Raw genomic sequence first — 25609 nt, 5'->3', positions numbered from 1 at the left:
ATCAGAAGAGACATGGAAAGGTGCCTTAAGATCGATAAGATATGCAACAGCTAGTACTAGATACCAGCAAATTCACTACTTTGTTCTGCATAGAATATACCGTACCCCAATGGGCTTGCATAGAGCCGGATTAAGAGAGGACACAAGATGCCCAAAATGTGTAGAGAAAGAAGCAGGGTTTATGCACCTTTTATGGGAATGCCCAGGGGTGCATACATTCTGGCAAAAAGTATGGAATGAACTCAGAATTACAGTCCCAACACTCGCCCAATTTAGATCTAGAGCATGTATATTTGGTATAGATATAGAGGGAGATCAGTCGCCCTTGCTATATCAATATATCATGAGTATGATTGCTATGGCAAAGGTAATAATAGCCCGCTCATGGTTCTCATCTAGACCACCTGAGATTATTAAATGGAGATTACTTGTAAAAGAAGTAATTAGACATGAGAGATTTATGCATAGCACAAGAAATACAATGAACAAGTTCCACGCTAAATGGGACAGATGGTGTAATTCCCCGGTTGCCAGATCAAGCGATGAAGATTTAACCGCAGATTTAACATAAGCACATAAATAAGGAAGGGAGTGAGGACGGGAAAAAGGGAAGGAGGAAAAAAAAAAAAAAAAGTAGATTACTGATAATACAAGGGAAACAACAGAAAGTCTTTTTTGGCGGTGCACTGGGAGGAGAGAAAATTGATAAGCAGCTGACCATTTGTTTATTATAGTTTCTTTTTTAAGGCTCACAGTTATGTATACTCTACACGAAAAGACAGATAAGTGGAAGGGAAAAGAAAAAGGGAAAATTTTTTTTTTTTACATTTATATATAAGGAAATGAAAATATGCACAAAAGATATAGGCACACGAATAATCACTATGTCTAATAAGAGACAAAAAAAATAAAAAAAATGTACTCGAGACACTACTAATATACCGATCTGCACGATAACAATAAGACGAAATATGCACGTTAGAATGAATAAATGGAATATGTTGTTCTAGACAATATATGCAATATGGTAATACACGATGCACTCTAGAATACACAAATGGAATAGGCTGAAACAGTGAAATTGGTAGCACAATAACAATAAAAGGTAATATGCACATTAGAACGAACAAAGGGACCATGCTGTGATAGATAAGCTAAGTAGTCAAATATAGTTTAACATAAAGCGAAATATAGATAAGTTCTGATTAATGGATGAACGCAGGAAATAGCTATATAATTCTGAGTATTAGGTATTAAAACCTTAGAAGTTTAGAGATGACCGATGTAATTGTTGTTTTGTATGTTCAAGTATGTAATGTAATGTATTGTATTTTAATATGTCCATGTAATGGACGCGATGTCTTATGTTTATGTGTATGTGAAAAACAAAATAAAGAATACTGAATAAAAAAAAAAAAAGGTACTTATGTATTATCTGGGCTCCCATGTTAAATGCACCCCATTTTTTTCATACCCCTACTATCCAACTACGCATGGAGTTGATTTTATATAGTGTGGCGAGCGCAGCGAGCCACCATGCCCGAAGCGTGGCGAGCCCCGCGAGGGGACGCGGTCTCATAAGAAAAACGGGAGCCCAGATATTACATAAGTACCAAAAAAAAAGACATTATGCAGCCAATTATACTGTGTCAGCAGAGACATTTGGCGGAGAGTAGTACTGTGTCAGCAGACAATACTCCCTGCTGACGTGGTGCTTCTGGACGCGTTATGTCTCTGCTGATGTGGTGCTCTGGCCATCTAATGTCATTGCATTATTGCTGGTTGGATCAGACATTGAGGAAGCATGGATAAGCAATAGGGAATAATACTATTAAAAGGATTCATGCAGGAACTATTTCAGGTGGGTTAAGTTCGAGGAGTCCCAGATGAGTGGATTCCCAGAAAAGTACTTTTAATTCATTGTATAAACTATGGTTATTGATCAATTCAGCAGATATCCAATACATCAATGGCATCAGTAAACTGGAGCCCCACCCTCTGCTTCTAGACTTAAGATCATCCTGGCACTTCAGGCTTCTCGAACCTTGACTGATTCCAGCTTATATAGGCTAAAAAGTCAAAACTAAGCTATTTCATAGTTCCAAAGTTCAAGTTACAAAATAATAAATATGGTTTGAAATTTGAAAATAGCATCAAAATAAAATGTATAACATGAATTACAGTATATAGATTTTATAGATTTAAGACACAAGGTGAAAAATATTGTCCCAGGTATAAGATCTTATGTGTTAACATATGTACCACTCAACCACTTGTCTAGTTGGTCTCATATAACCAAACAATAGGCTTTGGGGGTTATTCAGACCTGATAGTTGCTCTACGAAACTGCAGAGTCCTGCGATCAGATAGGCACCGCCCCACCAGAGTGAAAACTCACCATGTGCAAGGCTGCGAATGGCTTGCAAAAATCACGCCAATCAGTGGCTAGTTGCAAATCCATATGCTACTCACTATCTAATTATTTTCCTAGTCTGTGCAGTATGTGTGCATAACCCAGAACCTAACTTAACTAGTGTTCTAATGTTCAATGTGATATCCCCCTCTCTAAACCATATTGAAGTAGATATTAGACCATATATGTAAAAGGAGAATATAGTGACGTTTTACGAAAACATGTCATTCATCATATGACATTAGAATCCATAATATACAAAACAAAAACACAATAAGCAGATTAATCCTCCAATATCTGAAGATTCAAAACAAAATGAAGATGCTTCATAGTGAAATTCCAACAATATGCAGTTTATTGCAATGAACATAGATAATCCTTGGAGGACTGTACTGTATGAATTACTGGCAGCGGGGGCCTCACCAGGTGCCCGTTTCATATGACCAACGTGTTTCATCTCCCGACTGGAGTCTTTTTCAAGGTCAGAATATCAATGGTTCAATATTCTGACCCTAAAAAAGACTTGCGTTGGTCGTAGGAAACTGGGACCCTGAGAGGCTTTCATTTGCGGGACAGCACTGGGTATTCTTGATTGTAAAGCGCAACGGAATATACTGCGCTATATAAAAAAAACTGTAAATAAATAATTGGTGTTATTGCCCCTGGGCCTTTGCACTAAGCACTTAAGCACTGCACGCCAGTTCCAGCGCTGCTGGTAATTCTCACAGTACAGTCATTTTCAGGGCTGTCCGGTGCTCATTTTCTAGATGGGCAGCCCCCGGCTCATTTTCCAGCTGTTAGTTGCCATTAGTATGCACACGGCATCTGCCCAGTGATCACTGGCTGCTTTGCGGTGTATAGCAGTGTTGATCACAGGCTCCCCCAACTGTCCCAATCACCTGTGGAACATCAGGACAGTGTCCAACTGTAATTGGGACAGTTTGGAGGTATGCATTGGCACCTTAATTGATGTACTAAAAGGTTGTCATTATACAGTACATGTGTAGCTATGGCTCTGCAACACTGGAAACCTGACATAGGGTTACCAATGTATGGCGTATATGTACAGGATGTGTCAGCCATTTAAATTGTTTTATCAAAGGTAATAAACCGTCCACCTTTTTATTTTACATTTTAATTTGTGTTGACCTGTTCCTACCTCTCTACTTACAGGACTTAAAGGATCTGCATCTGGTGCCAGGCTTGGGTTATGTAGATGATTATAGATGCACTAGGCATCAGTTATATAGGTGAATAACATGGGCACCCAGCAGGTACAAGATCTACACTTGTGTCGCCCAGAATACATTTAAGGTGCACCAACTAAAATATTACATAAGGCACCAATGTGGTCAGGGGCTGTCCCTAACAAAATAACAAATAGACTAGTGATGTTGAGAAGAAAGCTACATTTGCTATAGAATTACATTAATTTTGTTATTATTATGTGTATAATGGAAACCTTCTAGAACAAGCAATGTGGGGGATTTAGGGTAAAGCATCATTAAGAAAAATGTATCCGCTCTTGGTTGTCATTACTACTGTTGATTTGATTGATTTCTTTATCGTTACAATTTATTACCATGTGTATAAATGTCAGGGAAGGCTATTGTATCATTTTCTGGTACAGTTCCTTTCTTTTTATTTTAAATAAGCCTTTGTCAAATGTCCGGTTGAACTTTCACCCCTTTTGGAATTACACCGATTCGTTTTGTGCTATTGATATTTTGAAAAATGTTTTCTGTTCTTCTCTATGCATATTGGGAATTCAGTTTGTGTTTTTTGTCTTTATTTCTTTCTCTTTGACCAATGTATACCCATTTGATCATTACTGTATGTTGGTTTTCATTTTCATGATATTCCCTTGCATAGCTGTATTTTGTATCTTTTATCTCGTTAGGAGAATAAAAAAAATGCATCAGTTGGCATGATCGCGTCTATGATGCATATATTTGCAAGTTTACATAAGATCCTTTTATTGTTGGAGGGGCTCATCTAAAATAAAGGGAATAAATACTAGATTTACAGTTTATTGTGAATACTAACTACTCATTGTATTTTCCAGCTCAGAATGGGATTGATGATGATGATCAGATATCAACAAGGATTGAAGACATGGCTGTGTCCTTGAATGTTATCAGTTCCATGCACCCAGAGACTTGGGGGGAAATTTACTAAAGGAAATTTGTAAAAAATAGGTGTATTTCTATCCAGAAATACACTTATTTTTGACATTTACTATCCCGAAAATACGGCAATTCGTATTCGTATTGATAGCACATCAATACAACTACGAATTGCCATATTTTCGGGATAGTAAATGTCAAAAATAAGTGTATTTCTGGATAGAAATACACCTATTTTTTTACAAATTTCCTTTAGTAAATTTCCCCCTTGATGTAGGGTAGTGTGTAGACCTGGAATAAAGTCCCTGTATTATGTTCTTTCAGTATGTGGGAGAATGCATTAGAATGGAAGCAGGAAAATATTCTGCACCCCTGCTGCTTAGAAGGTAATCTTACCCTGCTACATTTCTCTGTCCCTACTGTATGTCCTTACTGTCATTGTGTCCCTGCTGTCTCTCTCTCTCTCTGCTGTCACTCTCTCTCTCCCTGCTGTTCATTTACTGAAGTGTAAGTTTACAGAAGTGTAGGTCTTGTCCTTAGGGTCTAGCTATCATTTTCTAGAATGCATCAGATAAAGGACAGGCAGTATCTGATTGGCTGTAAAGGGCAATGCCTCCACCTTTGTAAAGCGGAATTTTTGTAGTCACCCTTTAGCTATAGTTTAAAAATAAAATCAGTGACAAAGAAGAGTTCTGTCATACTAGAGTGCGGTTTTAATTCTTTATTGTGGATTGTATATGCAAATATGTTACAGATTTTTTTTTGACAATAATTTAGAGATTGTTAACACAAAAACACTGCTGTAACATTACATTAAGATATACATTAACATGTATTTATATTAGTACAGTTAAAACACTTTGTGAAAATGATCAAATAAAATATTTGAAGGACTAATAAAACCGTATAATGAAATGTTCAAGAGATGAGTTTATGGAAGTAAAATACACTGTTCAGTGTTTCCCAGACATTACACTTTAATACCCCCATTTCCACCAAAGTTCAGAGTCTGAACCAGGATTTGGAATACTGGGCCAGATGTAATTAGCTTCAAAAGTGATAAAGGGCCTTATTCTAGTTCGCTCTTAGAGGCAAATTCCTTCTCAGGTGGACAAAACCATGTGCACTGCAGGGGGTCAGATGTAACAGGTGCAGATAGTTTGGGTGATTTATTTTGTTTCTGTGCAAGGTAAATACCGACGGCTTTATTTTTACACTGCAATATAGATCTCACTTAGAATTAGATTTGGGTGGGGTTTTTCTACAAAGTGAGATCTATATTGCAGTGTAAAAATAAAGCCGTCAGTATTTACCCTGCACAGAAACAAAATAAATCACCCAAATCCAATTCTATCTGCACCTGCTATATCTGCCCCCCCCCCCTGCAGTGCACATGGTTTTGTCCATCTGAGAAGGAATTTGCCTCTAAGAGTGAACTAGAATAAGGCCCAAAATGTAGAGTGATAAACCACCAGCCAATCAGCTCCTTACTACCATACTACAGGTTGGGTTTGAAAAATAACAGTTAGGAGCCATTGGATGGTACCTTTTCAATGAGTCAGACCTAGGACTTTACTCCTTTCACCCCGGTACAGACCAGTGACATTCCTTGGTCGACGCAGCTAACTCTCCCTTTTGGACGGTATTTGGAGATTAGGTAATCTCCAAGCACCAGGAAAATGGGCAGATATTCGCTCGACTTCATTAACATCAAAAGGGTGTGCAACTACATGAATTATACCTTATATTTGTCAGGGCAGTGTCACAATGAAATCTGAAAACAAATTCAGTTAGTAGCAAAGTTCTGTATTCCCTTCACATGTGAATTATTGCACAGTGTTCTACATAATAATCTTGTCATCTCAGAGGCACGAGAAAGAAAAAAAAAAAAGGAAGACTATTTTAGGACCATTTGGTACTGTTTACCTAGAACGGCGCCCACGATCTATATCGCGGGTATCTTGCCGCAAATCGAAGGCATCGCATGCATCTTATGTGTTTGTAATGTTAAATTACCTTCCAATCAACCAGATCAACCCAATGGACCCGATTTTACATAGGGAACAATGTTAAATTCCCTTCCAATCAAACAGATCAACCCAATGAAAAGGTCGGAGGACGCGTACCACCACCCCTCGCGGGCTCGCTGCGCTCGCCACGCTTCGGGATGACGTTGACCGCGGGGTGATGTTAACAATGGGGGGGGGGGGCATTTCACACTTCAGGGTGGTTATTCTATTCAATTTGTGGTCTGGGGGCTATTTAACATTGTTCCCTATGTTAAATCGTGTCCATTGTGTTGATCTGGTTGATTGGAAGGGAATTTAACATTGTTCCCTATGTAAAATCGGGTCGATCTGGTTGATTGGAAGGGAATTTAACATTGTTCCCTATGTAAAATCGGGTCCATTGGGTTGATCTGGTTGATTGGAAGGGAATTTAACATTGTTCCCTAGGTAAAATCGCTACAATCGCACCCATCGCAACGCATGCCACTATAATGGCATGCGATGTACATGCGATCAACGCGATGGGCGCCGTGCTAGGTAAACAGTACCGACCATTTTTGTGGGATTTACATGCAGAAACATAGCTAAGATATTACCAATGGAATTGGCCCATATGGTGACACATCTAGTTCCACACCCGAGTTTGAATCAACCAATCGCAGCATGTTTTCATAAATAGCAAGTATGCAAATTACAAAAGCATCATCCTCTTAATATGGCAAACTGAGGTCAACCATGCTCTTTAATCACTCGGTGGCAGAGTGATGGGCAACCGGTGCCACAACATAGAGTACAGGGTCTGTATTACTGGCTAGAAGGGTGCCTGGAGTTATCAGACAGCAACCCTTGCAGCCTGTAGAGCCAACTGACGTGTCCTCAGGAAGCCCCACCCCGTATTAACGTTGGATGCTCAGGCGGTGGACTGGCTCAGTGCACATTTGAGGCCTGTTACAGCTCTGGTGGACGTATTTGGTTATACATAAACAATCCATTCTATTGTAGATCACTCTGCTCACTAGAAAACAGCCTTTTTGCAATACTGTATTAGTTAAATTGTCACTTGTTGTTGTTTTTTTTTAATCCACAATGCAAATTTTTGCATTATATTGGTTCTGCCAATGGTTCCAACAGACAGTATAAAATGCCTTCATACACTTATATAAAAAGTAATCTGCTACACAGGAGGTTTCTTCCAATAGTTCCAATAAAATGACTACTGCACAAAAGAATTGATTACTAGATTAAAAATTATTTTTCTGTTGCTTTAGGGGATCATTTATCAATGAATGATAAAACTAGGTCCGAATGATAAATAGTAGCCAGCCTTTAACTGTCATGTTTTTAAAAAAAAATAACAGTTGGGAGCTGATTGTCTAGAGCAGAATTTTTCATGGCAAGCTAGGTCATAAGTTTCTATGTTGATAAAATAATTTAAAAAAATTACTTTAAGTAAACTGTGTTTCTATCTCATCCTTTGTGTCAGTTATGTGGTAATGGACAGGATTCACTTCTGTTCCTCCACAATATGCCTATTACTTTGACCATAAATAATTTGAATTGGTCATGGACCACCAATCCAGGCTACCCCCAGGGCACCCCAGTACACAGTTTGGGAACCACTGGGCTATAGCATTATTTATCATTTAAAACAGGTCTGATCACGCATCGGGCCCCTTACTTTTTCAGGTGTGGAGGTTGCTATCGCTGTCTTCTGAGTAATCATGCCACCAGCCAATTGCTAGTTGGTATGTTACCCCTGAAGGCTGCTGCACTTTACTGGGCTGTAATATGATTCAATGGGTATGGATCATTTGGTCGACAGTCATTCGGTCAACATTCTGAAAGGTCGACATGGGTCTAGGTCGACAGGTAATTAGATTGACATGGGGTTTTTCACTTTTTTTTTAACCCGAATGTCGACACGGACACAGTTTTAAGTGTACCGCTGAACTTCCCATGCTTCGAGCATGGTGCCTCACTGCTCTCGGCACACTATATTATTCTCCCACCATGCCCTAGTGCATTGTAGGGCATGAATACTGCCTGTTGGCTCAAAAAACTGTGAAAACCCCATGTCAACCTTTTGACTGTCGACCTTGCCCATGTCGACCTAAGGCTTGTGTCGACCTAATGACCTTTTGACCTAGACGCATGTCGACCTAGTGGTGTCGACCAACTTATGGTTCACCAAATGACCGTTTCCCCTATCCATCAGCAATATAACACTAATACAGTACAATTACACTGATAAATGCTATTTAAACAAAGTATAAAAAGTATATAACACGATCTTTGAAATGTCATTCTAATAAAAACCTTTAATTTATTGCAATTGGACTTAGTAATGCTACGTACTATGGCGGGATATACATTGTATATACTAGGAGCATAAATGTACAGTTCATTTAAAAACAAATGCACAAATATTACTGAAGTTGTATTACAGTACTGAAAGCCTAAATATGCCAATTGCTTTTATTGAGGGCATTCGCTCATAAAAAGGCACGGCCTGTCTATGTCACCATGGCGTAGCACACATCCCAGATGTTTGCATTGGATACCGCTAGGCTGATGTGTGGGCGCTCGGCTACAAAGGGCACTTACGTATTATAGACTATAATACGCCAATAGCAATGTTCATGCATCCGTTTTTCATCTCTATAAGTTTAACCATATGAATATCTATGGTTTCAAAGTTCCTTGAAGAGGACAGTATATGCTTTAAAACATGCATATAAAATAAAGCCAATCACCTATATTGCTGTAGAATCAGATGATCACTAGCCTAGAACTTGAAGATAAAAGATTTGGATACTTAGCAATTCAGTGTTGTATGAATACAGATTTCAATGGAACAATGCACAGTAATATTCGTTCATATATCTTTACAATATCAGACAATAGAAGATGTGTGGCATATTCCATAGATCATGCTGTATTGGAAGCAAACGGAATTTAAGGCAATTATATCTTTTGTTACTACAGCATAGGTTCTCAAACATGGTCTTAAATGCACCCCAATGGTCCTGGTTTTAGGTATGCCCATGTATAGCACAGAGAGTAAAAATCAAATGACTGAGGTGCTTATTCATTCACCTGTGGCCAAGCATGGATAAAATCAGACCCCAGACTATGGGTGTGCCTTGAGGACCACGTTTGAGAACCTCTGTACTAGTCCATGTAAAGCCGAACCAGTTACACGTTATGCCCTGTATGGTTCTCTGGAAGTCAAAATCGCATGACCTTAGCGATAACACCAAATGAACAAAAATAAAAAGTCAATTGTCCAAATTTTTGGCAACACTGTCTACTGGGGCAAATAACCTCCTCGCCTAACAGTTTGTGGTAAATAACTTTTCATGTCGGCACTTGCAAAGTCCATCTGTGAATTTTTCAGTTGACCTTCAGAATCTATGTCTTTCACATCATTACAATCCTGAAGGTCGTTCTCAGGATTTAGCCCAGCCATGTGCTGGTTCTGCGGAAACTGCTCCTGTAGAGGAATAGGAGGGTCCTCCGATGGTAACCCTTGAGGTCTGCCTCCATCCTCAGGATTACAGTTCTGTTTAAAATACTGGTTGGGTGTGGCTGAGGGACTGACTTCTAAGGCTTCCACCTCATCAGGTCTCTCCTCAGAATCGAGCAGAGGCTGGGTTGACTCAGACCTCGAGAAGATTGGTGGAACCACAGCAGTTGGCTGCTGGCCTCTGTAGCCACTGATAATCACTGTAGAATACTGCACATTGCTGGATGTGTTCTGTGCAGATTCAACGTCTTCTCTGTCAGAGAGGCTCAGCTGCTGCGACATGCAGGACGAGCCCCCAATGCCACTGCTCAGGCCCTCTGAGGTGTTCTCTTTCATTAGATCCACAGACTTTAGGTCTTGTTCACTGTAAGGCTTCTTCTCATCGACAGTGATCTCTACCACGCTGACATCCGTAAAGCTACCATCTTGAAATGGTTGGCTTTTAGAATCATGCTATAGATTAAAAAAAAATAAAAAAAAGATATATTATTTCAACCGTATGCCTCCACAGGCAGCACACTGTATCCCAGTGCTCTCTCAATCACCTGTACCGACACACTTAAGGGACTGCTGTTGGCGCACATGGAAGATATTTTGTCAAAAGGATTTGGTGAGCTACTCAGGCACTAGTGCAGTTTATTATAAAGAGACTGTGGGGTAGATGTATGAAGCAGTTATAAGGGAGGAGAAGTGATAAAGTCCCTGGCCAATCAGCTTCTACTTGTCCCTTTTTAAACTCAGCCTGTAACTTAACAGTCAGGAGCTGATTGCCTGGTGATGAAGTACCAGGCACTTTATCACTTCTCTCTTATCACTGCTTCATACATCTACCCCTGAGTATCATAAATAGCTAGTAGCTAGCCAGATCACCACAGTAACTCACTACAGCAAAGAGTAGATCAGCTATGAAGTGAGACAATCTTGTTGAATGCAGTGACCAGTCATTTATTGTGCTAGTAAGGACAGTATTGCATATGGCAGTGACATAGTCATGATAGAGTTTTGTGCTTCTACAGAGATACCCAGCTAATAGGTTCAGCTCAGACGGAAAGTAACAAACAGGTGATGGTTATTAAGAGCTGGGAATGGTTACAGGGCAGTGTTCCCTCTAAGCTGTGCGCGCGCACACATCTTGACGAGTGTGCGCACAGACATTACAACAGAGCGCACAAAGCAGCAGTGGTCCGTTTTTGCAGTTGTGGACTCAATTAATGTGTGTTTCACCCATTAAATGCATTGTGTGCTGTGTTTTGAATGTTCAAATGTTTAATATAATTGTGAAGTGAAGTTAACACAAATGCTGAACGTCATTTTCCAGTTATATATGTGACGCACAAAAATTGAAATTTCCTTCCAAAGTTGCACAGCCAAAATCTTTTGCCGCACACAACCTTTGTAAAATTAGAGGGAACATTGTTACAGGGTATAAACAAAAAGATCAGTGCCAAAAGTGAGTAATAGCATTGTATAAAGTAGGGTATGGTTATTGTGGATAGGTCATATGGTGGCTTTTACCTTCGCCCCTATAGTCAAATATAGGACAATGGTAGGGAAGGTATCATCATAAACTCCTAGTTGCTGGTAGGTGTAGGGAGGATGAAGAACCACGGTACATAAGTACAGCCCAAGGCCCAAGAAAATCTTTATCTACTGTATCACTAGAAAACAGATAGATTAACCAGGCTGAATATGTTTTCACTGGAGAAACGGAGGTTGAGAGGTGATATGATTAGTATACTAATACTAGTATTCAAATACAGGATTGGGAATCATATGGAACTGGGAGATGATTTGTTCAGTAACAGGGCTATACTTAGGACACGCGGGCATGTGCTGGGGCTCGAGGAAAATAAATTCCAAACTGAATTAAGAGGATTCTTCACCATTAGAGCAGTAAAATTCTGGAATTCATTGCGGGTGGGGGTGGTTACAGCAACTACTGTTAATGAATTTAAAATCACAACTGGATATAATTTTGGCCACTAAGGGAATACTATAGATATGACTTAGTCCATCGAGCTCAACCTATCTGACTTGTAACTACTGACTTGAGTATTGCCTTTTTTCCAGCCTTAATTACTATGTTACTTTGTATGTTATTGCTGGCTACACTTCGGCAACTGAACAATATACAATGTCCTCTTTGCAGGGATAAAAATGTCTTTATACATCCCAAAAAAAAAAATTGTTCCCTTCTTGATAATTTCACAAAGGACCCAAACAGTTGTTTCTGCAACATTTCTGTTTTTTTTTCTTTTGAGCAACTCTTACCCTGCTTGGCGTCTGAGGTGACCATTGGGCAATGTTACTTTTCGAGGGGTCTGGAACATTCGGCCAAATGTGTTTCTTAATCCTAAAAAGGAAAAGGAAAATATAAAAAAGGAAACATATGAGGTCACTTTGTGTCCAAGCAATTAAGCAATTAGTTTAACCAGAAAATACAATGTTGTGGGGGGTATGACACTGTAAAGCAAGTGATGTCACTTCCCTTTGTTTTGTGATGTGCATTTAATTGTGTAGTGTTTTAGTCCCAACAAACCACAAAAGAACATGGGAGACAAATTGCTGGGTACTCACATGTCTCTCTTTTTGCAAAACAAGAGACCACCAAATAGGAGGAAGAGTAAGAAACCGAGGCAGGTAGACACCACGATGGCTTCAATCTCTCCTGTGTCTATAAGCAGAAGAGGGGTAAAAAGAAAAACGATTAAAAACTGCAAAAATGAGCAGAATGATGTAATGAGAACATTTATTTGAAACACAACGAACAGAGTTATACAGCTTTTCCATATCAGTTGCTGACTAATAACGACATAAAATGTATTTTTTTTTCTGCTTTTCATGATAATTTGGCCTCTAGGTGGCACCGTTCCACTTAGAAATGTTACGAAAGTACAGAAAGCTGCCAGGAAGCTCACACTTCGTATCAGGAATCTACACTTTGTATGAGTAATATTTAATGCAGGGGTTCTCAAACTTGGTTCTCAGGACCCCACACAGTTCACCGTTTCCAGGTCACCCAGCAGGTGCACAGGTGTACTAAATACTCACGGACTCATTTTAAAAGATCCACAGGCGGAGCTAATTATTTCACTTGTGAATCTGTGAGGAGACCTGCAAAACATGCACTGTGTGGGGTCCTGAGGACAGAGTTTGAGAACCTGTGATTTAATGTGATGGATTCTCAACAAATCCAGGGGGGCATATCACTGTGAATGTGAGGATACGGGCAGTAGCGATTAGTAGAAAAGGACTTTTATCCAAAAGGAAAGTCAAATATCTGGATCTTCTTTCTAATGCACTGTAAACAGTTTTATATGCTAGTAATAATATCTCGGTCATATTAGCATCCACGTCTACCCCCTGCAATGGGGCCTCTTACCCAACTCGTGGGTTACAAATGTGCTGTGTATCCCCTCCGTGCCTCCTTTATCGTTGTTTGCAGTCACGTAGACTCTATACAAAGTCTTGCCAAGTAACTTAGTGAGGGTGTACTCTGTTTGTGTCGCATTAACCAGGATACCTGAAAATCAATGCAAGACTTGTATTATTTATTTATCTCTTAACACATCACATGACATAGAAAACACATTGCTACTCCCCCCTTCTTACACCCATAATTCCACGGTTTCCCCTTGAGCCTCCATCTATGATTTAGTGCAGCGGATCTCAAACTGGCTCATGACCATCTCAGCATGGGGTTGCGGACCTTGCAGTGAGACACTGGTCCTGACCGCCGCAGGAGGCCTTGTTTTATAAAGATTGTAGGCCTGCAGGCTATTTCCACTTGATCGCCTTTACCAAACAGCCCTAGTCATTACCAAAATTGTGGGTACATAATGACAGCCTGTAAAATGGTTGATACTTTCTCTCTCATCAAGATTTGATATGGACTCTACTATAGTAAATGTATTTTATTTTTAGTAGAAAGAGCATCACTCTGCTCAGATTAAAAGACCTTAGTATAGCAGCTACCAGTAAGCAATAGCAGAGTCCCCAAAACTTTTATGAATGTCAGTATTTACTATTTACGGTATCTTCGGTACACCACCGATAATCTAGCACCCTCGTTTCTGCCATTGTGCATGATTATCGGTGGTATCATTCAGAGAATGGTTCACCCCAGCAATTCCTCCCCAGAAGCGCAGCTCCTTCACCCGCAGAGTGACTCGCTCCCTCACCCGCTGGTCCTCTAAACCTTCCCCTAACCCAGGGCTGGGCAACACCGGCCCTCCAGATGTTAGTGAACTACACATCCCAGCATGCCTTGCATCAGTTTCAGCATGGCCACATAGCAAAACTAAGGCAAAGCATCCTGGGATGTGTAGTTCACTAACATCTGGAGGGCCTGTGTTGCCCAGCCCTGCCCTATCCCAAGTTCCTGCAGCACCTGATGTGTCCAGATTAAAAGAGGTTCCAGACTATCGGGTGTCTGAAAAACGGTGGTGTACCTGTATTATGCATGAATTAGCAACCTTACAGCAAAGGTTACACATACAGGTTTCACAGAGCCACTAGATAGGATACTAGATCTTATACGATTTAGTATGCGATTTGACATCAGATATAGGATAAGATTTACTATCCATTTCATTACCCCACTATCCACTAGGGTGTGGAGTTGATTTTATATAGCATAGCGAGCCACCGAGCCCGAAGCGTGGCTTGCGCAGCGAGCCCCGCGAGGGTACACGGATTGTATTTTATGGAATTGCATGCAATATTGGTGACTTGCTTTGAAACAACATCCGTGTCCCCTCGCGGGGCTCGCCACGCTATATAAAATCAACTCCACGCCCTAGTGGATAGTGGGGTAATGAAATGGATAGTAAATCTTATACTATATCTTATGCGATATCTGATGTCAAATCGCATACTAAATCGTATAAGATCTAGTATCCTATCTAGTGGCGCCGTGAAACTACACAAGTACCCACATACATATATGGGTCATTTATATATTCAGTCTGTATAGAATCATCTGCATGCTTACTTTGTTCTACGCCATTCGCAGTGGAATATGTCAGAGTATAATTCCTGATGAAGCCATTGCGCTTCTCCAGAGAAAGTGGATTCCATTGCAGGACAGCTCTGGTCTTCTCTACGGTCTTTGAAGAAACAGAAGGTCCAACTGAGGGTGCTGCGAAGAGAAGAAGTGAGAATCATTTGTTAATGGGAATTAGCAGCCCAACGAACGTCCCCTTCTGCTTCAGTTCCAGTTGCTGGGATTAGTTAGGCTGACAATGCATTTGCAAAAGCAAACTCCTTTAATGTAATCTAAATTGCAGTGTAATACAGCCTACACACATGCCGATATTAAGGCATTTTCTAAGCGATTTTGCTTAGTTTTGCAAAGTCGCTTAGCAAATGCCCTCACATCGGTGTATGTGTGGGGGCTGTATCGGCATCCGTGCGCGTCCCCGCGTGTCTTTATCGGTGGCCGAGATTGATGGACAGTGTCCATCAATCTCGGCATCGGCAGTGTTCTCCCACCGGAGAACACTGGCGCTGTCCGCTCGCTTAGCACACAGAGCTGACAGCTCGCTCTGTGTGTGGGCTGTCAGCTCTGTGTGCTAGGCGATAGCGGCGCAGCACAGCCCGACCTAGCATAGCTAGGTAGCCCTGCACACATCGGCATGTGTGTAGGGCCTATAAGAATAAAGCAGCTAGTATTTACTGCACGTTACATCTGCCCCCCTCCCTCCAGTGCACAAGGCAATTGCTTTTGTAAACCAACCAGAATCACCCCCTTAGTGTGGTGGATATTTCTTTGGCTTGCATAGTAAAGGCACATCCAGGGCAATAAATCAGTTACTGGACTGTTACAGTTGATGTACACACACACACACACACACACACACACACACACACACAAAATAGAGAAATATATATGCAGAGCAACAAACCATAGAATACTTAAAAGGGTAAAGTAAGGTCTTGACAGGTCTTTATTTTCCACCTGTTTTACTTACGTTTCTGTTCAAGATACGCCCCAACGCATGCCGGCCTTTCCTGGCCATCGGTATATAGAGGATGGACTTGGATCAGATAGTATGTATAAGGTTGAAGATCATCTGGAAACAAAAATCTAAGTGAATATTTAACAAAGCCATAGCACTTTCTATTTCTTCATCAGACTCCATGACAGCCCAGATGTATGAGTTTACACTTGGTCAGCTGAAATCCTCAATGACTGAAAGAACACAGCCTTCAATAATCTTTGTAGTTGGCATGTTGTCAAGGTATGTGGACACTTGGATGCTTACTACACAGGAACTTTAGGTGCATGACATTGCAAGAAATGGCTACAACATAGAATTCCAGGAAGTCATTAATCAGGGCTGACTATTTTTATGCCAGTATTTTTTGCTTCGTTTTAATGAGAAAAAGAAAAAGTTAATCTGGTTTATTATCTTAATACTGTGAAACTTAGCTATGTATTTCAAACCTTGATCAACCTTGTTTATTGCTTTCAAATATTAACTATCCAAAGTTATTAGGCCTTGATGAAATATTTGACTTTTTTTTTTAAATGTTTCTTTTTCTGAGTATATGTAGACAAACATACAAATCTCAATAGAACTCAGTGTTTCTAATTAAACTTTAAAAATGATGATTAAACCAATTTGTTTCTTGGTTTATGGCCTTTAAAAATGAGAATCTTCATTGTGATTTTCTCCTGTCCTATATGATTGTTAAGGGGCCCATACACGCACAGATTTTCCCAGTGCGATGTATGCGATGAGATGCGCGCTCCCGCGGCATCTAATCACACAGTACAATGTGATGCGATGCTAATTTAGCACAAAACGTACCGTATAAATCGGTACACGTATGGGCCCCTTTAGAGGACGATTTAGTGAAATCTTAGCTGAAGCTAAGCACATTTAGTACCTATCTGTCTCCCACTATTTCTCTGCTGTGTGCATTTACTGAATTGGTTCAGCTTACTCTAATGAAGACAACATGTCACAAGAATGTGGAATACCACCATTACCTTATAATAGGATTTTTTTTTTTTTGAAAGTCAAGGTGCAATGCCTGTACTCGTATCAAAATTAAAAGGGATTCCCATAATACTTGTTTCAATGTTTATGTTAGTGTGTGTGTGTGTGTGTGTGTGTGTGTGTGTGTTGCAGAGACAGTCGATGATTGGACAGTTGAGAGACTCTATGCTGTTGCCAGATAGGTAATTGTTTGCATAAATTATAACTTAGAATCAGAGATATTGTTTTCATTAAACATATTATTGATGAAAGGTGATTTTAACCATAGTGAATAGTCTAGATAGATATAGTGTATAGTGAGGACTATATATAAATGTATTAGGTGAATGCTTATATGATTTAGGATAGTGTTTGAATATGTCCGTATATAGATCTACAATTGTGTCTTACTGCAAGGTTAGGGATTTTTATGTAGGTACAGTATATGTCTACTGTATGCCTGGTTCACAGCAAATAAATAATTAGAACCTGGTAGAATAAAGAATAAAGTCAACAGGTCATCTGGTTGTTAGGCCACATATTATGTAAACAGATCCTGGTATGTGCAGGGGGATGTTTAGATGCAAAGTTACAGATCACAATCAAAGATCTGCATACCTTAAGAAGTGTAGAAGCCAGCTGACCTACTGTACTGTCCAGTTATAGGGCAGGCCAGAGGCAATGACAACATGATAACAAACTACTACCAACAGGTTATAATTGTTCATGCCAATACCCTAGGCAAAACAGATCATTGTCACATCAACACAACCAAAGGGAAGCCTCTGAAGATTAAAGAAATACTACGTTTTATGATCTTAAGATCATAAATACCCTACATGCTCACTACCTTGGGGCAGAATGAGCAGGGCATGTTTTATGACACTGTGGAATCTGGCAAACCCTATAATTATCTCACACACTGGGCACAATGGGAATAGGCCAGTTTGAATGGGCAAAATATGGGATAAAAAGGAACAAGCTTATGGGTAGAAGTCAGTCAGCAGAGGGACATCAGGAGGAGAGACATCAGGAGGAGAGGAGAAGGATGAGAGTAAAAAGGGGAAGATGAATAAAGCTTGGTGGAGATGTTCACACCTAAGGAATGGAACAATGAACTTGCAAGTATTCAATTGGTGTTAGTAATTGTCTAAGTTTGTTAATTTGTTTTATGTTCAATGTTTTATAAGGAAGTATAAATATAATTATAATTAGCATATATATCACTATTGTGCACAACTTATTCTGTATGATTTGTGTTTTTCCTGTAAATAAAATATCTTTAATCAGAGCGGCAAAACCAAGTTTGAACTCACTTTGGGATTATAATTTCATAATTCCTATATATGAGAATTGCATGTATGTATCAGCAGCCTAGGTTGTAAGTCTGACGCAATATATTTGCAGATATATAGGATAAACGTGTATTATAGAGTATACATAATTTATTATTATTGAAGAGTCCCCTTTTCAATAATTGGCACCCCAGGTATTAATATAATACAAGATTCCCAGTCCACAATGCTAATGCACATATTGTAGAAATCCCACAACAAATGTGTAGCCGGCATGTACGCACGAACGTGCTATTTCATATGGAAGAGCTGGTATCAGCACACGAGCTGGGCGGTGACTGAGGGTGGGCTAGAGAAAGTGCACACAAATTGTGGGCATGTAATGGGAGGGTCTTGGGCACGACACTGCAAGCAAGTTGTGTTCACAGAGACACTGACTGGTGTGCCAAAGGTTGTTCTACCGCATACAAAGGTGCAGACTTATCTATAGAAAACAATATTCATGCTTAGAATTTCCTTACCTCTAAGAAATGCTCCCACGGTGGAACTTTGCTCCCGCTGCCATTGAACGTCACAGTCCATTACTATTGTATTACTACACCACTCAATCACATAACCAATTACAGGTGTTCTTGGGGTGCTCCATTCAACCCAAAGCTTCCCATCCTTGGGAAAGGCCTTCACATCAATTTCTTGTGGCTGTGGGGCAGCTTTAAAAATATGAAAACCAAACAAAAAAATAAATATAACAAAAAAAGAACAGAACAGAACAGGCCAATAACACTGGAGGAGGCAATAGTCACTCATAATGACATCTAATGCCACATTAGTAACAGGCCCTGGTCCCAACCTTCACCAAAATAAAAGGGTACCCCAAATGGAATCATGAATAAGCAACCTTCCTATGGCCCGTGAGGCAAATTTTTTCAAATATATTTATTGAATTCTGCAATCATTACAAATGTACAAAAGGAGAACATAAAATAAGACCCGCAATGGGTGTAACCATTTTAAATATCCAACTAGACATCAGAAATAATTTTCTATAAAGGTTGTTTACTGTATATCACGTCTATTGTTTGTAACAGTATAAAACATGTAACATAAGTGTATACAGCTTATATCCCTGCTCAAACACTAATAACTGAGGATAAACCCAGAGCAGTGGCATAATATAGTCAGAATTTAACACTTGTAATGAAATTAAAATAGGATGGGTGGGGGGGTAAAGAAAGGAAAAACGGGTGGGAGAGGCTGGAGGGACGGGGGGACGACACGTAATCTGTCAGTCGGTGTACAGTCTGGCTACTATAGTCATAGAACTTATCATCTGTGTAGTAGATAGACATTTTGACATCCTAGTTATCCGAGGCAAAAAACTTTTATTGTTGGGCTAAACAAGATCGCAGCTGGTTACTAATGTCTCATAAGTATGGGACACACCAAAACGTATAATTTTTTTTTTTTTTTTGGGTGGGGGGTGCTCCACCTGGGGCAATAACTAATTAAAACAGGTAAACAGAAGTAGAAATTATCAATACTGTGCAGATAATTAAAGAAAAAATTATTATATATTAAAAACAAACCACAGTTGAAATTGATACAAAGGGGGAAATTTACTAAAAGGAAATTTGTAAAAAAAATAGGTGTATTTGTATCCAGAAATACACTTATTTTTGACATTTACTATCCCGAAAATACGGCAATTCGTATTCGTCTTGATGTGCTATCAATACGAATTGCCGTATTTTCGGGATAGTAAATGTCAAAAATAAGTGTATTTCTGGATACAAATACACCTATTTTTTTTACAAATTTCCCCCAAAGACACCACTTTTGTACTTTCAAAAGGAGCAAAATTATCCTGGTAAACCATTAGAATCCGCCAACACAAGATGGCGCTGTAACACAGGATTAAACTGCCAGGAAGTAATGTCAGAGGCAATGACCTATACCCAGAAATAAAAGCCAGCATTAATTGCAATGGGGAAGAGCCGTAATGACAGGCAATGCAGAGAATACGGAATACTGTAGCCAGGGACTACCCAAAAAACCAATCCTGCATAAGAGTACCATTATGGGGATCATAAAGCCCAATCTGGGACTGTCATTACAGAATAAAAACAATTATCAATTAATTTTATAAAAAGGAACAGGTTAGCCATAAGCATTCATGTAATTCTATATATGTAACCAATATCTCTGAACTCTATTATCATGTAGTGTTCAAGATTGGTTACGAATACTATTCAGTGAGCTGGGGAAAAAAGATCTTGTGTACTTACTCAGTATTAACCCCTCCCTCATGCACCTGAGTAATATTACTGAACTAATTGAGCATCTATCACTATCTGTATGTATGTTGTTAGAGGCAGAAGGGAGCCCATATTAGGAGATATGGGTCCTGATATGCCACATGGAGTAGTCTGGGGTTGCTCAAAGGTAGGTAGCTCTTAGTATGGATATATCAAGTAAGGAGCCATTATCATGTGGCTCCTTGCTGGTTAATCGTAGACCGAATTTAGGGTAACCGTGGTGTGGGGTGCGGTGCCAATGGACTGGTTGGGCTGGGTGGCTTTAGTGCGGCACGCCCTTACATTCTATTAACACTTTTCCCTCACTAACACTATCTCTCTCTTATTTTAATTACATTTCATTTGATCTCTCTATATATAGCTTCGGCTTCCTATCACTTATTATTACTAACTATTGTATCTCACTGGCGTGCCGCACTGGGCTTCCTAGCTTATGATAGTTTTTGGGGTGCCGCACCCTGCACCTAGATATAGCGCTAGGGACCCCCAATATACAGAGAAGCCTTGACGTGGCTTGGGGGCATACCATACACCTGCGCAGGTATATGTAACCAATATCTCGGAATTCTATTATCATGTAGTGTTCAAGATTGGTTACTAATACTAATACTGAAAAAATGTCTTGTTTACTTACTCAGTATTAACCCCTCCCTTATGTACCTGAGTAATATTACTGAACTAATTGAGCATCTACGGCGCCCCCGATTTCCATCGTACAGCATCGCATCGCAATATAGCGGCATGCGATGCGATCTGATTGGGTGCTTACAATGTGAAATGCACCCCCATTCTCAACGCCACCCCCACTATCAACGCCAACCCAAAGCTGGGCGAGCGCAGCGAGCCCGCGAGGGGCGGCTGTACGCGTCCTCTGACCTTTTCATACCCCCACTATCCACGTCGGCGGGGAGTTGAATTCAGATAGTGTGTCGAGCGCAGCGAGCCACCGAGCCCGAAGTGTGGCGTGCGCAGCGAGCCCCACGAGGGGACGCAAATTACTCAACTTGTATTCCACGTCCCCTCGCCACGCTTCGGGCTCGGTGGCTCGCTGCACTCGCCACATTATCTAAATTCAACTCCACGCCAACGTGGATAGTGGGGGTATGAAAAGGTCGGAGGACGCGTACCGCCGCCCCTTGCGGCCTCGCTGCGCTCGCCACGCTTTGGGTTGGCGTTGATAGTGGGGGTGGCGTGGACAATGGGGGTGCATTTACCATTGTAAGCACCCATCAGGGTTGTACAATTAAAAATCGCATCGCATGCGATTTGCTGGCATGTGATGCTATGCGATATTTAATTGTACCATCAGGGTCATTTTCCCGAATATCGCATTGCATACCTTATGGCATGGTATGTGATGGGCGCCGTGCAAGGAAACAAGTACCGCATCTACCACTATCTGTATGTATGTAATTCTATATCATCAGATATTTGTATGCTGTAGCACAGTCACATTATGCAGAGGTATACAGAGACTAAATACATACCCAGGTTTGCAGCTGGAATAATCAAAGTGGTTGCAGGAGAGGTCCCGTAGCTGTTAGAGGCGGTGACCGATACTTGTAACGGGGATCTGAAGACTGTTAGATTATAGCTTGGGCCATTTGCAGTGAAAGACTCGATTATCTTTGTGGCTTTCCTAATGCTAACATTGTATGTCAGTATTATGCCATTAGCATAGGATGGTGAAATCTGGTCACAAAAAAAAAAAAAAGGTTTTATTTTATTTTGATTATGACCAAAACGCGAATATAAAAGTAAATACATTTTATATATTGTAACTCACACATTTATGTTACTGCACAATATACTGGTATGTGATGTAGAAGAGTGAGAATCCTACCACTATCTTATCTTTCTTGGAATTAGGAATGGCCATCGACCATTAGAAATCATCGATTGTTTATGGCCAATGTTGAATAGTTTTGCCATCGATGGGGAGAACCAGATGGTTTCCCACCATCGATGTCAAGCTTAAACAAATAGTTTAGTTTTTTATTTTTCCTTAAGGGGCCGGGACACGGAGCATAGCTCCACCCCCGACACCCGCAATGCCCCACCCCTGTATTTTGATTGGACCACAGGCCAATCAAAGAAAATGGATGACCATCAATATGTAAAAACATTGATGGTCATCCATTGAATAATAATACACTTTCGATGGCCAGTTGTACTTTTGCCATCGATGGCAATGATGACCATCCCTACTTTGAATGTGACAATTATGCTGTTCTTCAGACAACACTACACTGCCATATTGTAGTGACATAATACACGCCACCACATGTATGGATATTCCTATAGGTACCCTAATGAACCCACCAGTAAAGCTGGGTACACATATATACAATCCCTGTTTCTTGCAACCGTTCGGCCGACCGTACTCCCGTTGGACCGTCCACAAACAACAGCCGCTCACGCGCGTACACACCTGTACAATTTTACTTGCGAGTCTTATTCCTTAGTATGGAAGTACCAGTGATCAGAACAAATACAGGAAAAATCTCTAGTGTAGAAACGTATTTGAATTCTAGATTTGATAGGCAATATTCCTATCCATGCTGGTGACATACTGTACTATTATACCCCCCTCTAGATCTTATTTATAATGTTAAGCAGCATGCTTAGATGGGCTACAAGTAAATGACAGTATTTACCTTCCACATCAACCGAACAATCCTCTTCCCGTCCTCGTCTTCATCACTGATCTTCCTCCAAAGTTCTGGACCACGGGATGGTGCTGGGGAATAGAAAGGGACAAAGTTATGGCCGTTATTTAATTTACCATTTGCAGTTTCCTGTGTGACTTTAGCTGTGGATCTCTCTTGGTGGTCGCAATGTGCCACAGAACTGCCCATCTTTACAGCATTTAGAGAAATGGAAAAACATCTGGTTTTCTGTAACATTGGTGTGTGCGTGGAGGAGGTCAAGGGGCAAATTAGGCCGGCAATACAAAAGGGCCACTGCCAAGGTAACCATAGAGATCACCAATGGAGAGCATGGGTGTCCTACAATAAGCCATTAAGCCGGGTTAATGACATTCATCACCACACTAGGAACAGTGCAGTGATATTATGGAATCCAATTAGAAAATGTTTTTATCAAGAGCTCAGGATACTGTGGGCAGAATGTACTAAGCATCGCATCCACAAGGCGGCACATCCCGGCATTTACCGTATAGATCCTAAATCGCCTATGTACTTATACATGTGGCAGAGATAGATTACAGAGAATAATGGCATTACACTGCAGGGTTGTAGCTGTCGGGAATGATACATGTGCAGGTGTTTGCAGAGGTATAGAATGAACACGCCAGCAGATGACTTGTGCTATGAACAGCCAGAGTTACGTACTCAATGGTGTTTATTTAATGTGACAGGTGCAGCCGTACTCACTGTCGTAGACACTGGATTGAAGCCTCAGTGTAGGGGGCTGGTTCTACACAGCTCACCAGCAGGTAAGTATGCTGCTGGCAGGTAGTGGTGCTATAATAGCAGGTAATCACTAGGTAATAATGTAGGTGATCACTCAGCTTCTTTCTAGAGGTAAGGGGAAGACTTGTGTGTAACAAAGCTTGGAGATAAATATGTGAGTGATTACTAACCAAATCAGCGACTGTCATATTACTCACACAGCCCATAAAATAAAAAGGTAGCATTGCTGTACAGCAGGGGTGGCAAAACCGGTCCTCGAGATCTACCAACGGTCCACGTTTTCCAGGTTACCTAGCTGGTGCACAGCTGTAGTCATTACTGTCACATTTTCAAACCTGCTGCATTCATTCCTACTATAGATCCACAGGTTGCCTGGAAAACATGCACCGTTGGTCGATCTTGAGGATAGGTTTGGCCACCCCTGCTGTACAGCATTCACCCTGCAACATCAGCCTCCTGCACTGCTGTAGAGTAGCACACTGTTCTAATATCCGCCTCCTGTGTGCATAGTACCCAGCTCCTCTACCTGCAGCATCCAACCTCTGCTGTACTATCTGCAATCCAGTTATCCTTTATATGGACTTTGTTGTGCTGGACTTGCAGAACATGGGTCCCTTGAGTAGGGTCATGTGAAGTTGCATTAGTGTAGGTAGTATAGTGGGGAGTAAGGTCATGTTTAGGTAGTATAGGCAGGTTGGTGTGGGTGCATCAGTTTAGATAGTCGAGGTGGGAGTGCAATAGTGTACCTAGTGTAGGTTGGAGTAATGTTGGTGTGAAGTATAGGTCTGTAGGTTGGAAGGTGCATTAGTGTAGGTAGTATAGGGTCAGTGTAAGGGCGCACTAGTGTAGCTAATATAGGGTCAGTGTAAGGGTGCATTAGTGTAGGTAGTATATGGTCAGTGTAAGGGTGCATTAGTGTAGGTAGTATATGGTCAGTGTAAGGGTGCATTAGTGTAGGTAGTATATGGTCAGTGTAAGGGTGCATTAGTGTAGGTAGTATATGGTCAGTGTAAGGGTGCACTAGTGTAGGTAGTAAGCTTATTGGTGAGAGTAGTGTTGGTGCAAGGGCACATTAGCGTAGATAATATAGGTGGTTCCAAGAGATTCTGGGCTGCATAATAAATGGAACATTACAGTGTTTTCTTCCTCGACACCAGTAACGTAGCATTTCATATGCAGATACAGCTGCAGTCACACTGAATATAAAGCATGCTTGTGCATCACTCAATTGTGCAAATAAGATGCGTTTTAATGAGACTGAAAAGAGACATTCGATGTGCCATGGCATGGTGGGACTGGGAGGGCCGTTTAACCAGAAATGAGGCTAGATGTAGGTGGACACATCTATATACTGTAAGCACAAAGCAATAAACTAATTTTGTCATTTAGCTAAATGACCCCAACTGCAATGCCGAAAAACTATTTTTACTTTTTCTACAAATGCCAAAATATATAACAATATAATGAATGCAACTTCACTGATAATTTAAAGAGCTCTAGAAATT

General features: G+C 40.6%; 1 protein-coding gene across 2 annotated transcripts in view; it reads right to left on the bottom strand.

Moving 5' to 3' along the window:
* Positions 1-7608: 7608 nt before the first annotated feature.
* IL6ST (interleukin 6 cytokine family signal transducer) overlaps positions 7609-25609 on the bottom strand; it is a 57481-nt gene continuing 39480 nt past the window's right edge. For both annotated transcript variants that reach the window (XM_083153559.1, XM_083153567.1), the window contains 9 exons: positions 23328-23410; positions 22158-22362; positions 18877-19065; positions 16047-16148; positions 15068-15214; positions 13457-13597; positions 12652-12748; positions 12346-12427; positions 7609-10527 (listed from right to left, as the gene is read on the bottom strand). In XM_083153559.1, the coding sequence (XP_083009685.1) occupies positions 9856-10527; positions 12346-12427; positions 12652-12748; positions 13457-13597; positions 15068-15214; positions 16047-16148; positions 18877-19065; positions 22158-22362; positions 23328-23410 (1718 nt within the window). In that variant the 3' untranslated portion in view covers positions 7609-9855. The remainder of the gene's footprint in view (positions 10528-12345; positions 12428-12651; positions 12749-13456; positions 13598-15067; positions 15215-16046; positions 16149-18876; positions 19066-22157; positions 22363-23327; positions 23411-25609) is intronic.

The sequence above is a fragment of the Crinia signifera genome, chromosome 1 (genome assembly GCF_055691185.1).
Source record: "Crinia signifera chromosome 1, ASM5569118v1, whole genome shotgun sequence".
Classification (NCBI taxonomy): Eukaryota; Metazoa; Chordata; class Amphibia; order Anura; family Myobatrachidae; genus Crinia; species Crinia signifera.
The sequence above is the reverse complement of the archived record's forward strand: the minus strand, read 5'-3'. Positions and strand labels throughout refer to the sequence as shown.